At 43.4% G+C, this 25,356-nt stretch overlaps 1 protein-coding gene across 1 annotated transcript in view; it reads right to left on the reverse strand.

The window, feature by feature from the left end:
• Positions 1–25,356, reverse strand: part of AIF1L (allograft inflammatory factor 1 like) — a 153,109-nt gene that overhangs the window by 57,712 nt on the left and 70,041 nt on the right. Inside the window, exons 4-5 of the mRNA XM_077478017.1 lie at positions 20,346–20,387; positions 17,063–17,225 (exon numbers count right to left, since the gene is read on the reverse strand). Coding sequence (XP_077334143.1) covers positions 17,063–17,225; positions 20,346–20,387 — 205 coding nt within the window. The remainder of the gene's footprint in view (positions 1–17,062; positions 17,226–20,345; positions 20,388–25,356) is intronic.

The following is a 25,356-nucleotide window of genomic DNA, read 5'->3' on the forward strand; positions in this document are numbered from 1 at the left end:
GTTGGTAAAATATCAGCGGTCTAAATAGACACCCAACATTTCACTTTTGAGACACAGAAAGAGATTGAGGACACAGATCCCTCAATCCTTTCTCTGCGCCATGAGCTGTAGAGTGAATGAACAGGAAATGTTTTTTTTTTTTTTTTACAGAGGCTCTTTTTTTTATTCACAAACTAAATTGTTGTAAACACAGAGAAGGCCACAGGGGGATTGGTTCCAGTAATTGCACCCGCTCCTGCTGCTCTGAGCCCCCCTGTTAAACTTATGGAGCCTATGCCCTGTACAGAATACACTGATCAGCACTCCAGACTAAAAATGCATAGGTGTGAACCAAGCCTTAGGGGATATTCATTTTACCTACAGGAAAGCTTTATTATAAGCTTACCTGCAGGTAAAAAAATTGCAAAGCAGAGTTTACTACCCCTTTAATGGGCAATCTAAAAAAGAATGAATGTGGTGGAAAATCCGATCACTTGGTATCAAGAATTTTTGTTGGGGTTCCTGTTTTATTTTATTTTTTAAATCTATAACAATCAAAGTTTGCCAGTTGATCAAATTCATCATTGGTAGGTTGCTTTAGTTCTTCTATTCACTTTTCATCCTTTTAACAATAAAAAAGGTGGTTTAAATTGCCTGGAAATTGGTATGTATATGACTAGCTCAATGGTTATATTTAGAGATTAGGATTGAAGCTCCAGCCAAAACTATTTTTCTTTAACAGAACCTCCTCATATTTTTATTGCCATCCCTGCCCCCATGGGGAAGATTCAGTTTTAGGGAGTTTGGCACAAAAAAACTAGAGGAAGGGACTTTTCATTGAGTCTGCTGATTTCTAGGATCATGTTATTGTATCCTATAAAAATCACAAGGACAGCTGTGTTGAATACTTATACTGAGTCAGTAAAAAAATGTAATGGCAAAAAGCTAGTCACTTATTACTAACGTAAAGCCCCATGTAAAAGACAAAGATAAATACTTGTGTAGCGGATGACATTTTGGACAAAGTGTCATGCATGTGCAAATGTATTTTTTTGCCTCGGAACAATAATGGGGTTCTGAGGGTTAATTATGTAGGTTAACTTTGACATCAGTTTGGCTGGGCTGTGTTACAGTTCTGCCTGGTCATGTGTACAGTGAGGTGCACATGACAAGCCAGAACCAGGCCTGTTTGGACGTTTTGGGTATTAGCCTTCTCGGAACCAATCAGTGGGTGTGCCGGGCCCCGCTGAGGAGTCTGGGAAGGGGTACTTAAGATGTTGAGGTCACGTGTTCAGTAGGAGTTTGTGAGGCCCATGTGCTCTGTTCTTGTTTCCAGGACCGGGGTAGCCACGCTTTTTCCAGTACTAATCAAGGAGACAGAGAACGTTCCAGGTACTGAGAAAAAAGGTTTCTGTTCACTTTCAGTTACAACTGTAAGCGTTCAGAGATTTTTATAAGTTCTGAATCAACATGCTGATTGCCATGATCTCTGGCTAGAGATCTGTTCAGCCTTGAAGTGCCCAGCTGCAAGTGGCTACTCTCTGGGTGGTATTAGAGACTTTGTTATGTCTGCAGTTCAAGGTGCCTGAGTTTTTCACCCTTGCCCTCTGTTCCTATATGAGACTGTGTTGTTGGGTGTTACCCCTGCAAAATAAAACTTTTCAAAAGGACTTTATTGGTGTTAGCGTCCAAGTTGTTCGGTATCAACCCTGGGAACCCCTAGACGTGGAAGAACAAGCCAAGCGGAAGTAACCGGTAAGTCCAATAAGTCAAGGCCGCCCTACAAAGGGTTATTACACTCACTTTTCTTGCGTGGCAAACTTCACTGTCCTGCAAAGCTGCAGGTGCCACTGCTATCCAACACTTTCAGATATGTCAAATAATGTGTCCCCAACTGGCCACTGTGGTTCCTACCGCCAACCCCCATAGCAGTAATAGGCAGTGTGACAGACTTAGCCGGGGCAGGAGCTTTTGGAGAGGACTGGAAGCAAGCTTTTTACCCACTGACTATGGGCCCTGGCATTTAAGGGAACACTACTCTTTGGAAGGTGTATGCCTGGGGGATCCCTGAGTGGTCTTGTTTCTGATTCAATGTCTCCCCAGAACACACAGACTCTGGGAGTCTTGGCCAGGATCCATGTTAAAGGCCTAGATGGTACATTACCAGCCATGACTGTTCTACATGGGGAAACTCATAGCAGATGGTAATTTCATCAGATCAAGCCACCTGTCTCACACCCTGAAGTAATTGGTACAATAAATAACTATATTATTCAAGGGTGGTTATGGATTCCCTCTATCTATTGCACCTATGTATTAACTTGTCTAATCCCCTAGTTAGCTAGTCTATTAAAACTCTGATCATGTTACTGTTGATATCACAATAATACAAGGTTAGCTATGTGACCAAGCACACGGCTTAATAGAACAAAGTCTTATTTCCCAAGAAAATAGGAAAACGCTAACATAAAATACTAAGGAAAGATATTACAAACATAACAACAGAACACAATAACAGAATATCAAAGATACTTATCACAATGCTTTCCTAAAAGCTTTATATTATCAGGCTTTGCTCAGATGGCAAAGAGAGATATCCATGAGGCTCAAAATGGTGGACAGAGCCATGCGGCCCAGGCACAAGCCAAGCGCGATAAGGGTAGAGACAGGGATCCATGTGGCTCAGAGGGCCACCAGCACAAAAAGGACAAAATCCCTCCTGTGTGCCCTTTTTACACATTCATCCAGACCCATTCATAAACCCCCACTAGCCTCCTGTCCAATGAGCTATTGCCAAGAGGTAGTCCTTTTAATATCTTATATTACAGTCTGTCCTGCTGTATTGGCTTTTAGGGGCAGCATTGTCCATGTATCATGTCTCTGTATCCTAGGTGCAACGTTGTTTGGGTGCAATGTTGCACGACTGCACAATTGCCAGTTAAAGCGACACAGTGCTGAATGGCAGAAAGTGTTATGGTCAGGAAGAGGGTAAATCCTTCCAGGGCTGAAGTGGTTAAAGGGTTGATAGAAACAACACATATCAATGCACCTTCCCCAAGCAACAAAAAACAAAACAAAAAGAAAATCAGGAAATGCAGATGCAGAGATGGAATGTCAGTCTTAAGCCCAAGTCCATGAGCTGCCTTAAGATACAGAACAGGGTTCTCTTTTACAACTCAGACTAAAACTATATGCTGGAATGGAAGGCTTCATTAGGAGTTGTGATGCTGACAAGGGCTTTCGCTTCCTCATATGCTGGGCAGGGAAGGAATCCAATCTGATAGAGCTATAATCCCATTCTTAGAGGGCTGTGAGGACTGTCAGTGATGTAATAAATGTAGCGGATTAACCTGGCTACAATCAGCCGCTGAAAATGATTACAGGGGATTTCAATTTAACACATTCCTGCTGCCATCATTTTGGCAGAAGACAAAAGCAAACTCGATAATCTGCAGGATTTAGATTTATGAAATTCCTCTTCCCCTTGTTAGTGTTCTGAAACAGAAGATGGGTGTATTCAGAGACAGGTGGGGCATGTACTAGATGTTTGTTTGTTTTTTTGTGTTATTTGTTATGATCGAAATTTGTTATTTTGAATAAATTCATAAATCCGAAAATTCCAAAATTCTAAATCCGAAGAGTCAAAAATTAGATTGGGAAATTTGAGAATTAGAAAACTCTGAAATTCGGAAATTCGAAGATTCGAACGTCCAAAAATTCAAACATTCAGAAATCGGAAAAATTTGAAAACTCGAAAATAAGAAAAAAAAATCCGAAAATTTTAAATAACTAAATATTCAAGAGAGAGTAAACCCTGATGGATTTTACTTCCTCTTTTTCCCCCTGCAAAGTAAAAGCATAATTAGCTAGTATGCATCGCATACTAGCCATTTATGTGGCACTTACCTGCAAACAAAGCAAGTGTCCCCGCTGGTGGCCACATCCATCATCGCCCCTCTTCCTTCCGGGGTTGCGGACTTTAGTTCTGTGACTGATTGAAGCCGGGTGACGTCACGCCGGGTGATGCACTTGCGAGTGAAGAAAGGGCACGAAGGTCAGTTTCTTCACAGCACATGCGCCGATGACATCATCAGCGCACTACAAGGTAAATATCTTCTAAACGGCGCATGTTTAGGAGATATTTCCACTACCTATAGGCAAGTCTTATTTTAGCTTACCTATATGTAAAAGTGACAATCGGGGTTTACAACCACTTTATTTATAGGTATTGGAATTTCCCTTCAAATTTAGCTGTTAGTGAACATAACGAATACGAATTTATCAGAAGTTACGGATTATCTGAAATAAAGAATGCCGCATCTAAACAAATGGAATGTAACAAATGAATAATAAACAATAATAATGAAACGTTTTTATTGTTATTATTATTTATTATTAATAATTTGTTACGTTCATCCGCTTAGCTGCAGCATTTGTTATTTTCGGATAATTCGTAACTTCGGATAAATTTGTATTCACTAGCCAAATTTGAAAGGAAATTCCAATACCTAGAATTTAATGGTTAGTAATAGTTATTATTAGTTAATATTTCAGCTTTTTCAAATTTTTGGGTTTCCGAATTTTTAGATTTTTGTTCTTATTTTCGGATTTTCGTTCTTTTGAATTTTCAGATTTTAAAATTTTCAACGTTTTGAGTTTTTGGATTTTCGAATTTTGGAAAAATGTGTTAAACGGGTTTTTGTTAATTCAAATATTTAGTCAAAAAACGAATTTGGAATGAAACAAATTGCACATGTCTAGCGTGTATCTGCCTCTCATTGACTAAAGGAGAGTTACTCACCAATCTTGTATACTATTAGAGTCTAATGCCAACAATTGTGTACTTAAAATTAACCTGTTCCCAGAGTATGCCCTGTACACACGTTCAGATTTTCCGACGGAAAATGTTCGCTGGGAGCTTTTCGTCGCAAACTCCGACCATGTGTAGGCTCCATCAAACATTTTCCATCGGAATTTCCGTCACACAAAATTTGAGAGTTGTCAGAAATTTCGATCGGGTGTACACAATTCTGAGGCACAAAGTTCCACGCATGCTCGGAATCAAGCAGAAGAGCCGCAATGGCTATTGAACTTCATCTTTCTCGGCTCGTCATACGTGTTGTATGTCACTGCGTTCTTGACGTCCGCAATTTCCAACCAACTTTGTGTGACCGTGTGTATGTAAGACAAGTTTGAGCCAACATCTGTCTGAAAAAATCCATGGATTTTGTTGTCGGAATGTCCGATCAATGTCCGATTGCGTGTACGGGGCATAAGAATGTACATATTCTGAACAAGCAGTAAACACACAAGCTTTCATTCAGGACTGAAGTTATATGCATTGTGGAGAAATTAATCTTCAAAGCTCACAACAGAAGAAATGGAATATAAGCTTTTCGATCCTTAAAGAGGCCCAATGACCACTTCAAAAGTTTTCATTAAAATGCATTGTAATACAATTACTAGATCCTTGTGTCCATATTTATTTAAATATGTTGTTTTTATATTTAGTTACAAGGGCTATAAAGTTAATAGTGGTCAACCCTCCTTGGATTGTTGGATCTTACAAGCTGCCGCTACTAGAAGCTACTGGAGTGCCTTGAAAAAGTATTCATGCCTCTTGACATTTTCAACATTTTGTTGTGTTACAACCAAATATGTTAATGTAATTTATTTGAATTTGATGTAATAGACCAACACAAACTTGCACATAATTGTGAAGTGGAAGGAAAATGATAAATAGTTTTAAAACTTTTTTTACAAATAAATATCTGAAAAGTGTGGCATGCATTTGTATTCAGCCACTTTTACTCTGATACCTCTAACTAAAATCTAGTGGAACCAATTGGCTTCAGGAGTCACCTAATTAGTAAATATAGTCCACCCATGTGTAATTTAATCTCAGTATAAACCTCCTCAGAGGTTAGTTAGAGAACCTTCGTGAACAAACAGCATCATTAAGGCCACACCAGACAGGTCAGGGATAAAGTTGTGGAGAAGTTTAAAGCAGGGTTAGGTTATTAAAAAATATATATATATCCCAAGCTTTGAACATGTCAGGGAGCACAAACCTACCAAGACATGGCCGTCCACCTAAACTGACAGGCTGGGCAATGAGAGCATTAATTAGAGAACAAGCCAAGAGGCCCATGGTAACTCTGGAGCAGCTGCAGAGATCCACAGCTCAGGTGGGAGAATCTGTCCACAGGACAACTATTAATCGTGCACTCCACAAATCTGACCTTTATGTAAGAGTGGTAAGAAGAAAGCCATTGTTGAAAGAAAACCATAAGAAGTCCTGTTTGCAGAAGCCATGTAGGGGACACAGAAAACATGTGGAAGAAGGCGCTCTGGTCAGGTGAGACCAACATTAAACTTTTTGCCCTAAAAGCAAAAGCTATGTGTAGAGGAAAACTAACACTGCACATCACCCTGAACACACCATCCCCATCGTGAAACATGGTGGTGGCAGCATCATGTTGTGAGGATGCTTTTCTTCAGCAGGGACAGGGAAGCTGGTCAGAGTTGATAGGAAGATGGATGGAGCCAAATACAGGGCAATCTTAGAAGATAACCTGATGGGCTGCTTTCACACTGAGGTGCAACACAGGCACAATAGCACCTGCAAAGCACCCATAAAGAGCCTCTCCTCTCACACCAGTGTGAAAGCTCGAGTGCGCATTGAGGTGCTGTAGGAGCGGTGTATACATCGCTCCTACAGCGCACCTGCTCATTGAAATCAATGGGCAGTGCCGCAGAAGTGCCAGCAAAGCTGCGCTTTTAACCCTTTTCGGCGGTTAGCAGGTGTTAAAAGCGCCCCACTAGCGGCTGAAAAAAACATAAAAAGGGCGGCGATTTACCGCCGACGCCCTCAACGTAACAGTGTGAAAGTAGCCTTAGAATCTGCAAAAGACTTGAGACTGGGGCGGCGGAGGTTCACCTTCTAGTAGGACAAGGACCTTAAACATACAGCCAGAGCTACAATGGAATGGTTTAGATCAGGGGTGTCCAAACTACGGCCCTCCAGCTGTTGCAGAACTACACATCCCATGAGGCATTGTAAAACTCTGACATTCAAAGACATGACTAGGCATGATGGGGATTGTAGTTCCTGAACAACTGGAGGGCCGTAGTTTGGACACCCCTGGTTTAGATCAAAGCATATTGATTTGTTAGAATGGCCCAGTCAAATCCGAAAGAGAATCTGTGGCAAAACTTGAATATTGCTGTTCACAGATGCTAATCTGAGAGCATGAGCTATTTCGCAAAGAAGGAAATCCAGAAGCCAAACATGTCCATTATGTCCTATAGATGTGCAAAGCTGGTAGAGATATCCCCAAAAAGACTTGCAGCTGTAATTGCAGAGAAAGGTGGTTCTACAAAGTATTGACTCAGGGGGGCTGAATACAAATACACGCCATACCTTTCACATATTTATTTGTAAAAAAATGTTGAAAACCATTTATCATTGTTTATCCACTTCACAATTATGTGCCACTTTGTGTTGGTCTATCACATAAAATCCAACTAAAATACTTTTACGTTTTTGGTTGTAACATGACAAAATGTGGAAAATTTCAAGGGGTATAATACTTTTCAAGGCACTGTATGCTCCCAGCAAAACTGTCAGGATGTGGCTCAGATGTCGCCCCTAATTTGGAGACACAGTTGAATATTCTCCTGCCAAAACAATTAGAAACTGGGTGGTCCATTGTCCTCATAATATACTGTAGGTCTCTCATTAGGAAAGGGCCATCAATTTAGGATTTGGGATAATTTTCTCTCTCACTGAACAAAAGATATTGCAACAAGGAATGCCGCAAATGGCTCCAGCTGTCAGCAGAGGCTTCACTAGCAGCAGTGGTCACCACCGCACACAAATATCTCCCGAGTCTCACTTCCTATTGTAATAAGTATAGAGATTTGTAGATTAGCCACTACAGGGAGCACTTAGTACAATAAAGCCTCGTACACACGATCGGATTGTTGGCCAACAGAGCGTCAGACGTTTGTCCGAAGGGTGTGTGCCAGGAACTTGTCTTGCATACTAACGGGACACAATTGTTGGCCAACAAACACGAAGGTATGTGGAATTTTAGCTCTTGAGTGCCACCCTTTGGGCACCTTCTGCGAATGTCGTGTTTGGTGAGCATTGATTCTGAGCATGCATGTTTGTACTTTGGACTTTTGTGTGGCGGACTTGTGTGCACACAATAAGAAAATCTGACAACAAACCGCTGTTTCCGGAAAATTTACTAGCCTGCCATCCAACATTTGTTGGTGGAAAGTTGGACAACAGTTGTCTGAAGGAGCGTACTAACGGTCGGATTTTAGACAAACAGTCTGTCATCACACAATTCCTTGCCGAAAATCCGATCGTGTGTACGAGGCTTTACTCTGCCTCTCATATGACAAGATATCAGCCACACAGGAAGTGCATTGTTTTTATTGGTCTGGCTAATTCAAATATGATCTTAGTCAGATTGGCCAGTAAACACAACCAGTATGTAGTATGGTAAACCATGAAGTAGAGCTGTGTGTGGAATGAACAAATATGGTGGTATATATAATTAAACATTATGTATAGGAATAGTGCCCCATTATTGGTATCAGGGGAAGGAATATTACCCCATGGTTGGTGTCAGTGGGAGGAATAGTGCCCCATCGATAGTGTCAGTGAGAGGAATAGTACCCCATCATTGGTGTCAGTGGAAGAAATAGTGCCCCTTCGTTGGTGTCAGTGGGAGGGATGGTGCCCCATTGTTGGTGTCAGAAGGAATAATAGTGCCCCATCATTGGTGGCAGCAGAAGGATTAGTATCCCATCTATGGTGTCAGTAGAAGGAATAGTGCCTCATCTTTGGTATCAGTGGGCGGAATAGTGTCCCAGTCCCATCCATGGTGCCAATGGAAGAAATAGTGCCCCAATAATAATGTGTGAATAATTATGTGTACCATATAAAGGCCAGTGCTTTCTGCTTTGGTGTCATACATTTAAATAAAAAGCACCAAACAACTGCTTTTCTGCTGACTGCCTGTGCATTTCTGTCTTGTTTCATTCCACATTTGACAGATATTCTTTAATGAATTGCTGTGCCTGCTTCCAGCTAAAGACTGAATGCAGCTGGGTGTCACAGTTCAAGTCAAGTGACCCGCCTGGCACCGTCTTCCTATGCACTTAGCTCAGCAGTCCAATGGGGGCAGCGTGTAGGCAGCAAGGAGACCAGCTGCATGCAGCTGCTCAGTAATGTGAGTCACATGACGCACAACATTCCAAATGACCATCCAGCCATCCTACACGTTGGAGGCTAGTGAGATGCCTGCAGGCCATAAAAAACACTAGCAGGCACGTGCCAGCCATCAATACCCCTTTGTTAAATGGACTTCCTACTATCTACACATATTACTGTTAAGGACCATTAATCCTAATGGCTGTAATAACCAAATATGATGGCCCCCGTATTCACAGATAGTTATAAACTATAAATATAAATTATAAAGGTTTTTAAAACATTACATACACAATGATACATTTATTTACATTAGTCATCACTTTCAATTTTATACCTAAAAAAATAAAATAAAAAAAATGATAGTTTCTTGTTAAATCACACACCTGATTGGCCTCTTATGCTGCCCCTCCCCTTTCCAGTCTCAATTCTACTTTAAAAGGGAGTACAGGATGGCCATTAAAAATCCAACAGGGCAGTTGTACAAGAGTCGATCGATAGATTGACTTTTGTACAACCACCCTACCCATACCTAGAACTGAAATTCCCTGCCCTGCAGGTCCACCGGTCCAAATTTTCATCCATGTTTGGTCAGCTTTAGTCTAGCTCAGAACTGGCTGTCAAGGACCAGTGAGGATGCCAGATCAAGGGGGTGCTGGGGTGGCCCATGCCCCCTCAGACTTCAACTATATACCCCTAGGTCTCTGGGATCGGATGGGGACAATTGATGTAGGGGGGCATTCTGATAGGAACACCTGTTGTATGGTTGAGACCCTAATGTAAAGTTAGACTCTGATGGGGACCCTGATGTAGGGGAGACTTTGTCAGGGACACCTAATGCAAGGCGAGATTCTGATGCATGTAGGGGGATCTCTGATAGAAACATCTGATATATGAGGGAACAGGTTCCCTGGTATTGCTTTTAGCAATGATCGCTGAGGTGGAGAGGAGGGGGAAGGGAAGGTCATTGGGAGATTGCTAGATGGCCAGAAGGGACCTCTGGAATGTTAAATTGGGGTGGTAGAGGATAGGGCATAGTGGCAGGGCTATGTATTGGTGGCTGTGGACATATTAAAAGAATGTAAAGTCGGCCAGTTATTCATTTGTAGCAGTGGATAGCAGTAGGAGGCTTTAGGAGTTGCAAACAATCTTGAGAGGGATGGAGGCTGGTATGGGTTAGGAACAGTGGGGGTGGAGGAGGAAGCTGGAAAGACGTGGGGGAAGAGGTGACAGTTGATGAAGGAAAGGAGGAGGCAACAGGCATAAGTGTCAGTTGGCGGGAGGGGGGAGGAAGAGGCGGGGAAGGCAACCAGCAAAAGTGACAGCCCTGAACTAGCTACCTGACTAAGTTGGCGCAGGAGGTCTTGAAAATATAAAGTACAACTTTTTGAAGATGACATTCCAAGGGTTCCTTAACAGGCATCTAATACTGACACCTGATGGAATCAGTCTGGGGTTCCTAAACAGGTATACCAAAGGTACACAAACAAGTCAATCCAGGCATTCCTGAGCCAATCACAATAGGTGTTCTCGAAGAAATACAATACAGTTCCCTGACCACATTACTCTGGGTCTTCCTGAACACACACAAAACACAAGACAAATCAGCTGGCTATAGTTGAACCCGAGTAGGTAATACAGGTTCATGAAGGGCAGCTGGTTCTGAACATAGTGCCCCTGAAGGGTGATCCAGAAAATTTCCTCCACATTGGAAATGTATGTCTGGAAGAAGGGGATGGCACACGGCAAAAGCGACAGCTGGCTGGAGGAGAGGAGGAGGCAGGGATGGCACACGGAAAAAGTGACAGCCGGCCGCAGGAGAGGAGAAGGCAGGGAAGAGGAGAAGGCAGGGAAAGCACATGGCAAAAGTGACAGCCGGTCGCAGGAGAGGAGAAGGCGGGGAAAGCACACGGAAAAAGTGACAGCCGGCCGCATCAGAGGAGAAGGCGGGGAAGGCACAAGGAAAAAGTCACGTGACAGCTGGGCGCAAGAGAGGAGAAGGCGGGGAAGTCACACTGAAAAAGTGACAGCCGGCCGCAGGAGAGGAGAAGGCAGGGAAAGCACATGGTAAAAGTGACAGCCGGCCGACAGGAGAGGAGAAGGCAGGGAAGGCGCACAGAACAAGTGACAGTGACAGAAAAGTGGTCGCAGGAGGGGAGAAGGCGGGGAAAGCACACGGAAAAAGTGACAGCCGGCCGCATTAGAGGAGAAGGCGTGGAAGGCACGCGGAAAAAGTTACAGCAGGCCGCATTAGAGCAGAAGGTGTGGAAGGCACACGGAAAAAGTGACAGCAGGCCGCATTAGAGGAGAAGGTGGGGAAGGCACAAGGAAAAAGTGACGTGACAGCCGGCCGCAGGAGAGGAGAAGGTGGGGAAGGCACACGTAAAAAGTGACAGCCGGCCACAGGAGAGGAGAAGACAGGGAAGGCACACGGAAAAAGTGACAGCCGGCCGCAGGAGAGGGGAAGACACATGGCAAAAGTGACAGCTGGCCACAGGAGAGGAGAAGGCAGGGAAAGCACATGGCAAAAGTGACAGCCGGCTGGAGGGGTGGAGGAAGCAGGGTAGGCACCCAGAAAAAGTGACAGCCGGCTGGAGGAGAGGAGGAAGCAGGGATGGCACCCAACAAAAGTGATAGCTGGTTGAAGAAGAGGAGGAGGTGGGAAAGGCACCTGACAGAGGTGATAGCTGGCGGGAGGTAAAAGAGGCAGGGAGGGGAAGGAGAATCCTGCTGACAGCTGAAACATTATTGGCTGTTAAGAACGTGGGCGTCCCTGTATCTTAACAAACGATAATTGCCGGCATTCTTTTGTGTACATTTCAGCTGTCAACAGGAAATCCCGCTAACAGCTGAATGAACCAAGCCTGAAGGTATCGGTTTCTAGTATCGGAGCATTTGCACAAGTATCAATACTTGTGTAAATGCTTAGTATTTGCACCGATAACGTTGCGATTGGTAAAATCCTAGTTATTTGATAGTGTTATGTGCACTCAGGAGCTGGGGGACAGTGTGTGAACTCAGCTGGCAGGGCAGCTATCAGGCTTCAGGTAATCTCTGGCCCCAGACACTCAAGATGAAGTGTCATAAACAATAAGTAATGCTAAACATACAGTGGTGTGAAAAAGTGTTTGCCCCCTTCCTCATTTCCTGTTCCTTTGCATGTTTGTCACACTTAAGTGTTTCGGAACATCAAACCAATTTAAACAATAGTCAAGGACAACACAAGTAAACACAAAATGCAATTTGTAAATGAAGGTGTTTATTATTAAAGGTGAAAAAAAATCCAAACCATCATGGCCCTGTGTGAAAAAGTGATTGCCCCCTAAACCTAATAACTGGTTAGGCCACCCTTAGCAGCAACAACTGCAACCAAGCGTTTGCGATAACGTGCAATGAGGCTTTTACAGCGTCCTGGAGGAATTTTGGCCCACTCATCTTTGCAGAATTGTCCTAATTCAGTTACATTAGAGGGTTTTCGAGCATGAACGGCCTTTTTAAGGTCATACCACAACATCTCAATAGGATTCAGGTCAGGACTTTGGCTAGGCCACTCCAAAGTCTTCATTTTGTTTTTCTTCAGCCATTCGGTGGTGGACTTGCTGGTGTGTTTAGGATCATTGTCCTGCTGCAGAACCCAAGTTCGTTTCAGCTTGAGTACACGAACAGATGGTCGGACATTCTCCTTCAGGATCTCTTGGTAGACAGCAGAATTCATAGTTCCTTTTATCACGGCAAGTCTTCCAGGTCCTGAAGCAGCAAAACAGCCCCAGACCATCACACTACCACCACCATATTTTACTGTTGGTATAATGTTCTTTTTATGAAATGCAGTGTTCCTTCTACGCCAGATATACTTGGACACACACCTTCCAAAGAGTTCCACTTTTGTCTCATCGGTCCACAGAATGTTGTCCCAAAAGTCTTGGGGATCATCAAGATGTGTTGTGGAGAAATTGAGAGGAGCTTTAATGTTCTTTTTGCTCAGCAGTGGTTTTCTCCTTGGAACTCTGCCATGCAGGCCATTTTTGCCCAGTCTTTTCCTGATGGTGGAGGCATGAACGCCGACCTTAACTGAGGCAAGTGAGGCCTGCAGTTCCTTGGACGTTGTTGTGGGGTCTTTTGTGACCTCTTGGATGAGTCGTCGCTGCGCTCTTGGGGTAATTTTGGGTGGCCGACCACTCCTGGGAAGGTTCACCACTGTTCCATGTCTTCGCCATTTGTGGATAATGGCTCTCACTGTGGTTCTCTGGATTCCCAAAGCTTTGGAAATGGCTTTATAACCCTTTCCAGACTGATAGATCTCAATTACTTTCTTTCTCAATTGTTCCTGAATTTCTTTGGGTCTGGGCATGATGTGTAGCTTTTAAGGATCTTCTGGTGGACCTTACTGTGTCAAGCAGCTCCTATTTAAGTGATGCCTTGATTGTGAACAGGTGTGGCAATAATCAGGCCTGGGTGTGGCTAGAGAAATTGAACTCAGGTGTGGACAACCACAGTTATAGTATGTTTTAACAAGGGGGGCAATCACTTTTTCACACAGGGCCATGATGGTTTGGATTTTTTTCACCTTTAATAATAAACACCTTCATTTACAAATTGCATTTTGTGTTTACTTGTGTTGTCCTTGACTATTGTTTAAATTGGTTTGATGTTCCGAAACACTTAAGTGTGACAAACATGCAAAGGAACAGGAAATGAGGAAGGGGGCAAACACTTTTTCACACCACTGTAAATCTTTCATAGTAAGCATACACAGTTATACTTTTATTTGTATTTTTTATAGATATTTATGTAGCGCCATCAATTTATGCAGCTCTTTACATATACAGTATATTTTAAATTCACATCAGTGCCTGCCATCAAGGAGCTTCCAATCAAGGTCCCTGACTCACATTTATACAATTCCAATTTAGACAGGAGCCAATTAACCTACCAGCATATGTTTGGCGTGCAAGAAGAAACCAGAATACCCAGAGGAAACCAATGCAGGCACAGTAAGAACATGCCAACTCCAGGCAGGTAGCACCATGGTTGGGATTTGAACCAATGACTCTAGTGATACTGGGCAGAAGTGCTTACCACTTAGCTGCAGTGCTGCCCATATAATAACTAAAAACTGAATATTAAGATTCCTGCATGAGCCCAGTCATTAGCTGTTCTCTTTAAGAAGTTTGGATAGATCCCAAGCAGAATATATCCTTTATAAACATGCATCACATTAGTGTGCTACTGTCTCCAACAGATGGACATTGTAGTTACCTCGAACAAAGGAAAATGACTGCAAAAACATGTTGATCTGATACATCACAGACAGGTGCTGCTCTCAAGGGATCACGAACAAATCTGCCCTAATGGCTATCAACATAGAAACAGAAACCGGATTAGGATGCCCTAATGTACAGAACAGGTGTTTGCAGTTGTCTGTGAGGCTGAAGGCTCATTATAAAAAAGGATTGTTCTTATAGACCCCAAAAAGAAAAGTGCAATCTGTTTATAGCAAATGTTCAGAAAGAGTGAATCTAAAGTGCCATGTCCTGGTGTCTGGAAAATATAACTACCAAATAAAAATGAACTTCCTCGTCTACAGTCTATTGATGGGGGAATGAAGGAGCAGCAATACGCTGATAAGTCATCAACTCTGCTTTCTTCTCCTGTCTCCATGTTCCTTGTCAGCAAATGGTCATCACTTGTCAACACTTGTTCCCAGTGTTGTCCTTCCCTTAAAAGAACAAAAAGGGGCGCCTCTAAGTGCAATATGTTTTAAAATGAAGGTTTAATAATAGTATAATCAGCAAAGTGACGTTGGGGCATGTCAGATGACGCGTTTCAAAGCTTTCGCTTTTTTCTCCGGAGACCAGAAGCTTTGAAATGCATCATCTGACACGTCTGACGTCACTTCCAGCTCCAGACTGCACCAAGTGCATTCCAGGCTGACACGCACGCCGGCCGCTGAGCTATACACAGGCCAGCATGGTCCATCGCAGGCTGGCTGACACGCTCGCCTCTGCCCAGCATAACCCATTTCGGCTGGCTACATTCTCCAGATCTCCCCCATCACATCCAGGATCATCTCAGTGCACTGGGACCACACTCAGGATACATCCCCGGACAACAGTGTAACTGCACATCCCATATTGAGATACGCCCATGCTTGCTTCTCACTACTGTCATGTGAGTAGCCATTTGGCTGATTAAACCATTATTAAACCTTCATTTTAAAACATATTGCACTTGGAGGCGCCCGTTTTTGTTCTTTTATCTTGCCTTCCAGAATCTGCTTCACTCACAAGGGAGCTGCCATCTATACTACTGTTTTATCGTTTTATGGACTTCTTGTTTTGTTTAATACCAGGACTTTGTTCTCCCTAGGCTAATCTATTCTATTACAGATTACATTATATCTTGCATATAGCCCTCTGTTTAAACACGCGTTCCTTTATGTAATGTTATTAGTCCCATAACGCAGTGCTTGTACCTGTCCTTGCGCCATTCCTCTGTTTTTATTTACTTGTCCTTCCCTTACCCAGAGTCCTGCTGTGATCATAGGTGTGTGGAGCCCATTGAATTAGGGTGTACAACCCAAAGCTCAAAAACAAAACCGTGGCAGTGACTAGGGGTGTACACATGCCATGGCTGTGATGCTATGCTTTGCAGCCATGATAGAAATGATAGAAGCGCTGTGAATGAGTCCTTAATATTTTAATTTTTTTGGAATTTTTTTTTTGTTTTTTTAGATTTTTTATTTATTAAAATTTTTTAGTTGCCCTGTTGGGGGGCTTCGGTGAAATATCTAAACAGACCCTGATGTTTCACCTTTAAGAGAGAGAAATGGATGGAGGACATAAATTCATCAATCCCTTTCCCTGCAATCGGTACCGAACGCTCACTGTATTCATTCAGAAAAGGACATATTTACTGATCCCTTCCCCTACTCTCCAAACTGAAATGTCCCCCTGTGTGTCCACAGCAGCTTCCGTCGAGAAAGGAGAGAAGGGAAGCCAGCAGCACTGCAGTGAATGGAGGCATATGGGGGATGAGGCTCAAACAGCAAGGAGAAGGGGGTGCAGATAATAGGACTGATCCCCCTGCAGTGCAGCCAAAAGGGGGGGGGGAGGAGGAGAAGCCAGCAGTTCTGGAGAGGAAGGAACAAGGGGATTGGTGTCTGCAGTAGGCCAGTACAGCTGGTCTTCCTGCTTGGCAGATGCCCCCTTTTGAACTGATGGGGCCCAGAACCAGTACAGGAGGGCCAGCTTTATTGCCTTATCAGGGGCCCTGGCACACTGGGTGATTGGGGTGTGCCCAGGCACATCCAACACACCCCTTGGCAATGCCTACGGCTGTGATGTAAGTTGGCTAATATCAAGACAGATTCAGATACTTATGTTAGTTGTATGTAAACATGAATTCAATTATTTTGAAAGCCCAACTCCGGGCTGTGCCTGCACTACATGGGTCAACTGCTCCGTTTTTGTCCAGGGAATTGGAGAAATACTGACACGATCCTCTGCTCCACCTGCAAACAGCACTCACCTACTATCCAAAGAAGGTCTTAGGTCATGATGACATCAGGAACAGCCCACCACACAAGACTGCTTGGATTGGTCTCCAATCCCCTAGACAAAAAGGAGAGGTTGACCCGAAGTTGAGGGCACAGCTCCACTACATAGAAAAAAATATATTTTGCCCAGAGTTTAGCATTAAAGGATTACATAATGCAATATATTTGTGTTTTTTGTTTAAATTTCTTTCTAAAGTTCAGCTGTAATAAAAAATGAGGGGCATCCCTGCCACCAGTGGGCACTTGGAGGTCCATGTACCTTCTTGATTTTGTCATTAATGGTTATAGTTACTCACATTTTCAGAATAGATGATCGTTTCCCAAGCAGCATTTTAATGAAGTCCCGGTAGCAAATGGATTCACTGTTTCCACCCGTCACTTCTGCGATCATCTTTTTCACTTCTAGGTGAGTTTTCGGGACCCCCAACTTCTCCATCATCATTTTTAGGCCCATCATGTCTGGAAGAAAAAGACAAGTATAAAAATACTGGAATTATACAGTAAGTGAGCAACCAGTATCCCACAGAGATGCTGAACGGAACAACCAGACATTCAATCGGTGTTCAAATATCAATTCTTTTGCACGATTAACATTTATTACTCTAGTGTGACAATACATAGGAAATGTTTCTTTGAAAAGATGTGAATTTGCCTGTTCTCATTATGGTTACGAAAGATAAAAGTTCAAAAAGAAAATCAAACAATCCTCTTCTAGAAGACTGTTTTACTGACATTTTCACAAGGTGAGAAATCCCTTCATTTGAGAAACTAAAGGGCAACTACCTAGACACATAAAAGGCATATACAATAATTTTTAAAGATACATTTGAGTATGGTGTTGGTAGAACTATAGTTGCCTTGGTTTAAATGTGAACCCTAGGCAGATACTGTATATATAGGCTCTGCCAGGGGTCTTGTTAGGTCTACAAAAGATCTGGGGCTAAAGCCCATAGCAGCGAAGTAAAGAAAATCATACACTTGGGCAGGCATACACATGTATATAATATACGTGTGTGTAATGTGTGTATATATATTATATATATATATATATATATATATAAAAACATATATTATCATTAAATCAGGGTCCCCTGAGAGCCACTCCCACTTACGTCAGGGTCCCCACGGAGCCTCCCCTTTACATTAGAGCCCCCAGATAGCCCCTTCTTACATCAGGGTCCCCAGAGAGCCTGCCCCTTGCATCAGGATCCCAAGAGATCCCTCACTCACATCAGGGTCTCCAGAGAGCCCTCCCATTAAATTAGGGTTCCCAGAGAGCCCCCCACTTACATCAGAGCCCCCCCACTTACATCAGGATCCCCAGAGAGCAACTTCTTGCATCAGGGTCACCAGAGAGGGGATGGGCAGTGAGAGATGATGTCATCTCTTTGGTGCCTTCAGCTGCGCAGTAAGAAGAACAGCAGTGATGCAGGGCGGCAGTGAGAGATGATGTCATCTCTCTGCTCTCTTTCCCGCCTGGCTCTCCCGTGCTGCCTGCTGCACTTGCGGCCTGCCTGCTGAGAGGCCTCGGACCGTCTTTGAGAGACTCTGGGCTTTGGGCCCCAGATTTGGGGCTATAGCCCCAAAAGCCACCCCCTAGTGATGGCACTGAGCTCTGCAATCATTGATATATCATTAAATGTATATATGTACACCAACACTTCCCATCCAACCTGATGGAGCTTAAAGTGGAGTTCCACCCACAAAATTACCTTTACTTTATTAACTGGAAAAAACATCAGAAAAAACATATGACTTTTTTCTTTTTTACATACTTGTTCAGGGCTGTTGCTATAGGGTCTCTTGTAATCTGCCCCCTTCCTCTCCATGGCGCCTCACGTCACTTCCCTCGGCACCTGTGTTCGCTAGTGCTCCTGGGTAAAGTGTGTCATCTGGGCAGCACCGAGGGCTAGAATCCTAGTATTTGATAGGCTTATTCAGCCGCCACTGCCCGTTGTGATGGCAACCTGAGAAGTTTCCTGTGCTGCTAAATGAGCTCACTGCGCATGTGCGAGAATGGGGGGTTCATGCTGGTTATTCAGCAGCACTGAAATGCTTATGCTTGTGGGCTTTGTATGCCCACAAGCAACATGGAAGACAGGGAAATATAAGGTTAGTTTAAAAAAAAAAAATAACAAATATAGCGGCACTATTAGTAAGAATAGTGATTGAAGCATTGCATTAAGATCCTCTTAATGCAGATGCCTTAAGAATTGTTTTTTAATATGTCGGTGAAACCCCGCTTTAAGAGGGCTTGCAAAGAAGAATGGGTGAAATTGCCCAAAAATAGGTGTGCCAAGCTTGTAGCATCATACTCAAAAAGACTTGAGACTGTAATTGGTGCCAAAGGTGCTTCAACAAAGTATTGAGCAAAGGCTGTGAATACTTAGGGCCGGTTCACACTGCAGGCGAGGCGAGGCGACACCGACTTGCCTCGCCGCGACCTGCCGCGACCTCAGCGGCAACTTGCAGATGACTTCTGTATAGAAGTCAATGCAAGTCGCCCCGAGGTCGCCCAGAAGTAGTACAGGAACCTTTTTTCTGAGTCGGAGCGACTCGAGTCGCTCCTCTCAGAACGGTTCCATTGTACAGAACAGGGGCGACTTGTCACACTGCGGCGAGGCGAGTCGTGTCGCCTCGCATCGCCCGCAGTGTGAACCGGCCCTTATGTACATGGGATTTTTTTGTTTGTTTTTTATTTATAATAAATTAGCAAAGATTTCAAACAAACTTATTTCACGTTGTCATTATGGGGTATTGTTTGTAGAATTTTGAGGAAAATATTGAATTGAATTTGTTTTGGATTAAGGCTGTAACATAACAAAATGTGGAAAAAGTGAAGCATGAATACTTTCTGGGTTTGCACTGTACACAGGCTCTACAGCACGGCCTGCATTTTATGAATGGACTGCAGAATGATGGCCACATGCCGGTGTGGTATGGAGTAATACTACAGGGTGTAGCAGAAAGTGGTATCTGCTCTCCATTATAAATAGACCTCTAATGCCGCGTACACACGACCAGACTTTTCAACGGACTAGGTCTGACGGTCTTTCCGACTGACTTTCGGCGGAGTTCCGACGGACTTTCCGAATGAACGGACTTGGCCACACACAATCACACCAAAGTCCAACGGATTCAAAGGTGATGATGTACGACCGGACTAGAATAAGGAAGTTCATAGCCAGTAGCCAATAGCTACCCTAGCGTCGGTTTTTGTTGGACTAGCATACACACGAGCGGATTTCTCGGTCCGGCGGAGTTCCGGTGGGAAAATTAAAAAAATGTTCTATTTCTAAAGTCCGCCGGATTTTTGGCAAGCAAAGGTCCGATGGAGCCCACACACGATTGAATTGTCCGACGGACTCGTTCCGTCGGACCTTTGCTGTCAAAAAGTCTGGTCATGTGTACGTGGCATTAGTCTCCTTTTCTGCTTCATACTCATCCTGCGCAGGGAGCAATCCTGTTCCCGCATAGTTCAGAGACTCCAAGCTTCTGAATTGATATTTTGATAACATTTGTCAAATATTTTCTGAATGCTGAAGTATTTTAGGTATTTATTCTGTTAAAATGACTTACCAATCTCTCCTTGATCATTCAGGTCAAAATCCATGAATTTGCCTAGAACAAAGAAATAAGAGTCTATAAATACATGAAAATGAATCACTTGATTGAAACAATGACATTGCAACACAACATGTAAAGACTAAACTATTTAGCTACCGGTATGCACAATTTCAGGTTTGTAGGAAGCAGTCACTCCCTCACAAAACACTGAGGGCAAAACATGACCTTCACTACATATTTAGAAGAACTCTACAGTCATGACAAAGGACTTCTATAATTATTTGAAAGACAAAATAACTCAAATACTTTAGAGATGATTGCCTATTAAACATGCCATGTAACACTATTTTCAGGGAGTCAGAGCCCAGTAGGATGTTTTTGTTAGATGCCAAAGCTTCTGGGGGATGTCACTTCCCTTCCTTATGACGGTAATAAAGTACAATAAGATTGCGTCACGTATTAACTTGTACTTCATTAAGGTGATCAATGGGCGTCTGATGCACATAAACATCCCAATTGCAATCATAAATTGCAATTCCATTACATTCCAATTGGACATGTCAAAAAATGTTTGCCGCAACGCACCACCATGCGCTATGGTGCATTGCTATGAGCTGCAGCGCATGTGCATTGTCTTTGTGCGTTGGGATGCTTTTCACAAACAATGGCACTTCAATATGTCAATGGTCCTGATGGATTTTAATTTGTCTTCTATTTACAAATTGAGGTATTTTTGTTTATCACTATTTTACCAGCATACACAATTTTGAGCCTAGAAATATTATTTATTAAGTATTTTATTGGAAATTATATTGTATTTGTGCACATAAAAATAAAATAGTGTATTTATTTTTGAAATTTTGACTTTGACCAACATTTGAGCAAGGATTGTGGGACAAGCAAAAACAGCAATACCATTATTTCTATAGGTCTTCTATATTGTTTGGCAAGGGAAGTTTTCTCAGTAACCATGTCAGCCCCGGAAGAATGTACCCCCTTCCTGACCAGAGCACTTTTTGCGATTTGGCACTGCGTCGCTTTAACTGACAATTGCGCGGTCGTGCGACGTGGCACCCAAAGAAAATTGACTATTTGATCACCCCTGCGGTTTTTATTTTTTGCGCTAAAAAAACAAAAAAATAGCGACAATTTTGAAAAAAAATAATTATTTTTTACAGTTTGCTATAATAAATATCCCTCAAAAATATATAAAAAGACATTTTTTTCCTCAGTTTAGGCCGATACGTATTTTTCTACATATTTTTGGTAAAAAAAAAAATCGCAATAAGCGATTATTGATTGGTTTGTGCAAAAGTTATAGCATTTACAAAACGGGATCGTTTTATTGCATTTTTATTAATATTTTATTATTCTTTTTAAATGGCGGCAATCAGTGATTTTTATCGTGACTGAAACATTATGGCGGACGCATCGGACATTTTTGACACATTTTTGGGACCATTGTCATTTATACAGCAATCAGTGCTATACAAATGCACTGATTCCTGTGTAAATTACACTGGCAGTGAAGAGGTTAACCACTAGGTGGCAGCGTAGGGGTTAAGTGTGTCCTAGCGGCGTGTTGCTGTGGGGGGCGTGGCTATGTTTCACAGGGAGCAGAGATCAGTGTCACTTGTTGCTAGTTTACATCGGCATCTCCCCGTTCTTCCTCTCCGTGAGGTGATTGTGGGTATCCCCGCGGCGATCGAGTCCACGGGACCCGCAACCGGAGTCTCGGAGCTTCCCACGGGCGTGCGCCGCCTCTTAAAGGGCAACATACAGGTACGTGATTTTGCCTGTACGTGCCCTTCTGCTGGCATATATCGGCGTGAGGCGGTCGGGAAGAGGTTAAAAAGGGATTTACTCAAAAGATAAAACAATAATTCTACCACTTTACAAAACCACATCTGGAGTATTCTGTCCAGTTCTGGTAACCAATCTTCAGAAAGGATGTGCTGGAACTGGAGAGAGTCCAGAGAAGGGCAACAAAATTAATAAGGGGTCTGGAGGACCTTAGGCATGCCATACATGGGGCGAATTTTGAAAACATTTTCTTTAGAATTTTCGTTCATATTTCGCACCATTAGTGGGCTGCAGCAACAGCCAATTTTCGCGCGGCCATCGAATTTGAGTAATCGCACATGTTGGACATTTTTTGAAAAAATAACTATTTTCTAATCAATGATGGGAGAATCGTGTGAGAAATGTAATCTAAAAAGAAATGCGCATGTGCAAGAAAAGAAAATTCCCAGAAAGAAAAGAAGATTCCCAGCCACGAAAATTATTTTCTGTAGCAACAGGAGGTGAAATTGAAGGCTTGGTTGGCCGAATTTCGAAGTCAATGGTGGCACCATCGGATCACAAAACGCACACCTTTTATGATTTTCAAAAGAAAATTCTTTTGAAATTCGACCAAGTATGGCCAGCCTTAAATACGAGTACCTGCTGCAAGCGCAAAATGTATTCTCCGTGGAGAAGAAACGCTTAAGAGAAGATATGATAACGACATGAAAATATCTCAATGGTAATACCAGTGTAGGTAGGAAATTATTCAGTCTCAGGGAGTGAAAAAAGACATGGGGCCCCACAATGAGATTGGAAGAGAAACGGTTTAACCTTAAAGTGGTTGTAAACCCTTACAAACCACTTTGACCTACAGGTAAGCCTAGATTAAGGCTTACCTGTAGGTCCAAGAAATATCTCCTAAACCTATACAGTTTAGGAGATATTTACCTGAAGACAGCCACCTGATGGGTTTACTTCCTCTTTAAGCTCTGTAGGGGGTTTTTCACTGTGAGGGCAATAAGGATGTGGAACTCCCTTCCACAATTGGTGGTGTCAACAGGAAGTATTGATAGTTTCAAAAGACTCTTGGACGTGCATCTTAGCGAACACAATATACAGGGATAAGGGAAATTAATATCTACATGAACACATACTGTACCAACACAGGTTGAAGTGGATGGACTATGCAATATATGCAATACATCTCTGCAATACATGCACATCCCCCATATTTTATCCCTTCAAAGACACTGCAAGTACAGAAAAACATCTGCTGATGTGATGGAAATGTTCTCATATTCTAAATCCTGGTGTAAGCTAACAAAATACAGCAGTTTTGTGCACTGAGTGGTGTCAGACCGGCCCATTGTATTTTGCTAAAATACTCAAACCTTCTGCCTCATCCTATTTTGCATAACAGCCCTTTTCAACATTTTCAACACAGAGGAACCCTTGCAATAACTCTCCAGCCTCAGTGAAACCCCCTGCTAAAATGACTATATCTACAACTCATGATACATTAGTGTGATGATCAGTGGGAAGAATGTTCCTTACACGTGTGGTCATTGGGAAGAATTCCCCCTTACAGATTTCTAAAAAGATCAATGGTGTTAGTAGGAGCTTATCTGAGAGGCAGACATTGCTCATTGCTCATGGAACCCCTAGCAACTTCTGGTTGAGAAGCCTTGCTCCATAACAGATGCAAAGGGGTTCACATTTACAAAAATTGGAGAGTGCAAAATCTAGTGCAGTTGTGCATGGCAGCCAATCAGCTTCTAACTTCATCTTGTTCAATTGAAGGATAAGTTGACCTTTCATAACATGTTACACCCATATTTAGGGTGTAACATGTAATGGACTGACCCCTGCACCCCCCCCCCCCAAATCCCCTGCTGTGACAGCTAGCCACGATCTTCTTCCCCCAATAACTGTCAAAAAAAAAAAAACGCAGCTGTGCGGGGTTCTGCCTGCCTGGCCATGTCCCACATTCACTGCGCCCTGTGAATGGAAAACGACAAGGTCTGTCGGCCTTTACGGCTGACGGCTTGTAGTTTTTAATGAAGAATCATGGCACTCTGAGCACTGTAGTCGTTTATTGAGTCTTGCTGTCAGCATGTATCGGCTTCCTCGTACAACGTGCGAGGAAGCAGTTACACTGACAGATCAGAGAAGTTCATTGTTAGGGTTTACACATACTTAAAGAGTTAGTTCACCATTACAGAAAAAATGTAAAAGGGGAACAGCGGACAACTTCCCCAACCAGCCAGCCCGCGCTGTACTTACTGTACCTTTGTGAATGCTGAGATGTCAGCAGGGGCGGACTGACCATTCGGTCACTCGGTCGCCGACCGAGGGCCCCGAGGTGGGGGGGGCCCGGCTCAGTCTGCCCCTTGAGGTGCCCGCATGATCGCATCTTAAAATGCAGCATTGGAGAGAGAGTGAGACTAAGACTATACCCCTGAGGAACCAGTGTGAACACATCCTTGCTAGCACTGGCATTTGCTCATGCAGAGCGAGAGGAGAGGAGCAAGCTGGCCGGGAATGGAATAGATGATCTTAAGACTTAGTGCGGGGATAATTGCAGAGACAGGCGCTCTGGCCACCTCTCTCCCCCGAGGAATTCAGCAGAGGGGGCGGGGCCACACACATCACTGCCGCACGGGAGATATGGAGCTGGAGCCTGCAGAGTGCACACAGAGGACAGAGCCCACAGGCACACAGAGTTAAAGAGGAAGTAAACCCTGATGGGTTTACTTCCTCTTTTTTTCCCTGCAAAGGTAAAGCATAATGGACTACTATGCATCGCATAGTAGCTCATTATGTGTCACTTACCTGACACAGGAGCCAGCGAAGTTGCCGCTGTCCCCTGTAGTCCGCCGCATCCATGTTGCTTGTGGCGTCTCGCAGCTCCGACGAATCACAGCGGCGCAACCGCGATGAAGTCACTCCCGCGCATGCGCACGGGAGTCGCGTCTCGCAGCTCCGCCGCTGCCATACGGCGAAGCCGCGATGACGTCACTCCCGCGCATGCGCACGGGAGTCGACAAATTAGGCAAATCCATTCTTGGATTTGCCGCATTTAGTGCGCCTGCGCCGTAGACAGCGGTGCCCATTTTCGGGCAAATATCTCCTAAACCATATAGGTTTAGGAGATATTGCTTGGACCTACAGGTAAGCCTTAATCTAGGCTTACCTATAGGTCCAAGTTGTTTGGAAGGGTTTACTTCCTCTTTAACTC

Source organism: Lithobates pipiens, unplaced genomic scaffold (assembly GCF_037356315.1).
Source record: "Lithobates pipiens isolate NorthernLeopardFrog02 unplaced genomic scaffold, aLitPip1_a1.2 Scaffold_1, whole genome shotgun sequence".
Lineage (NCBI taxonomy): Eukaryota > Metazoa > Chordata > Amphibia > Anura > Ranidae > Lithobates > Lithobates pipiens.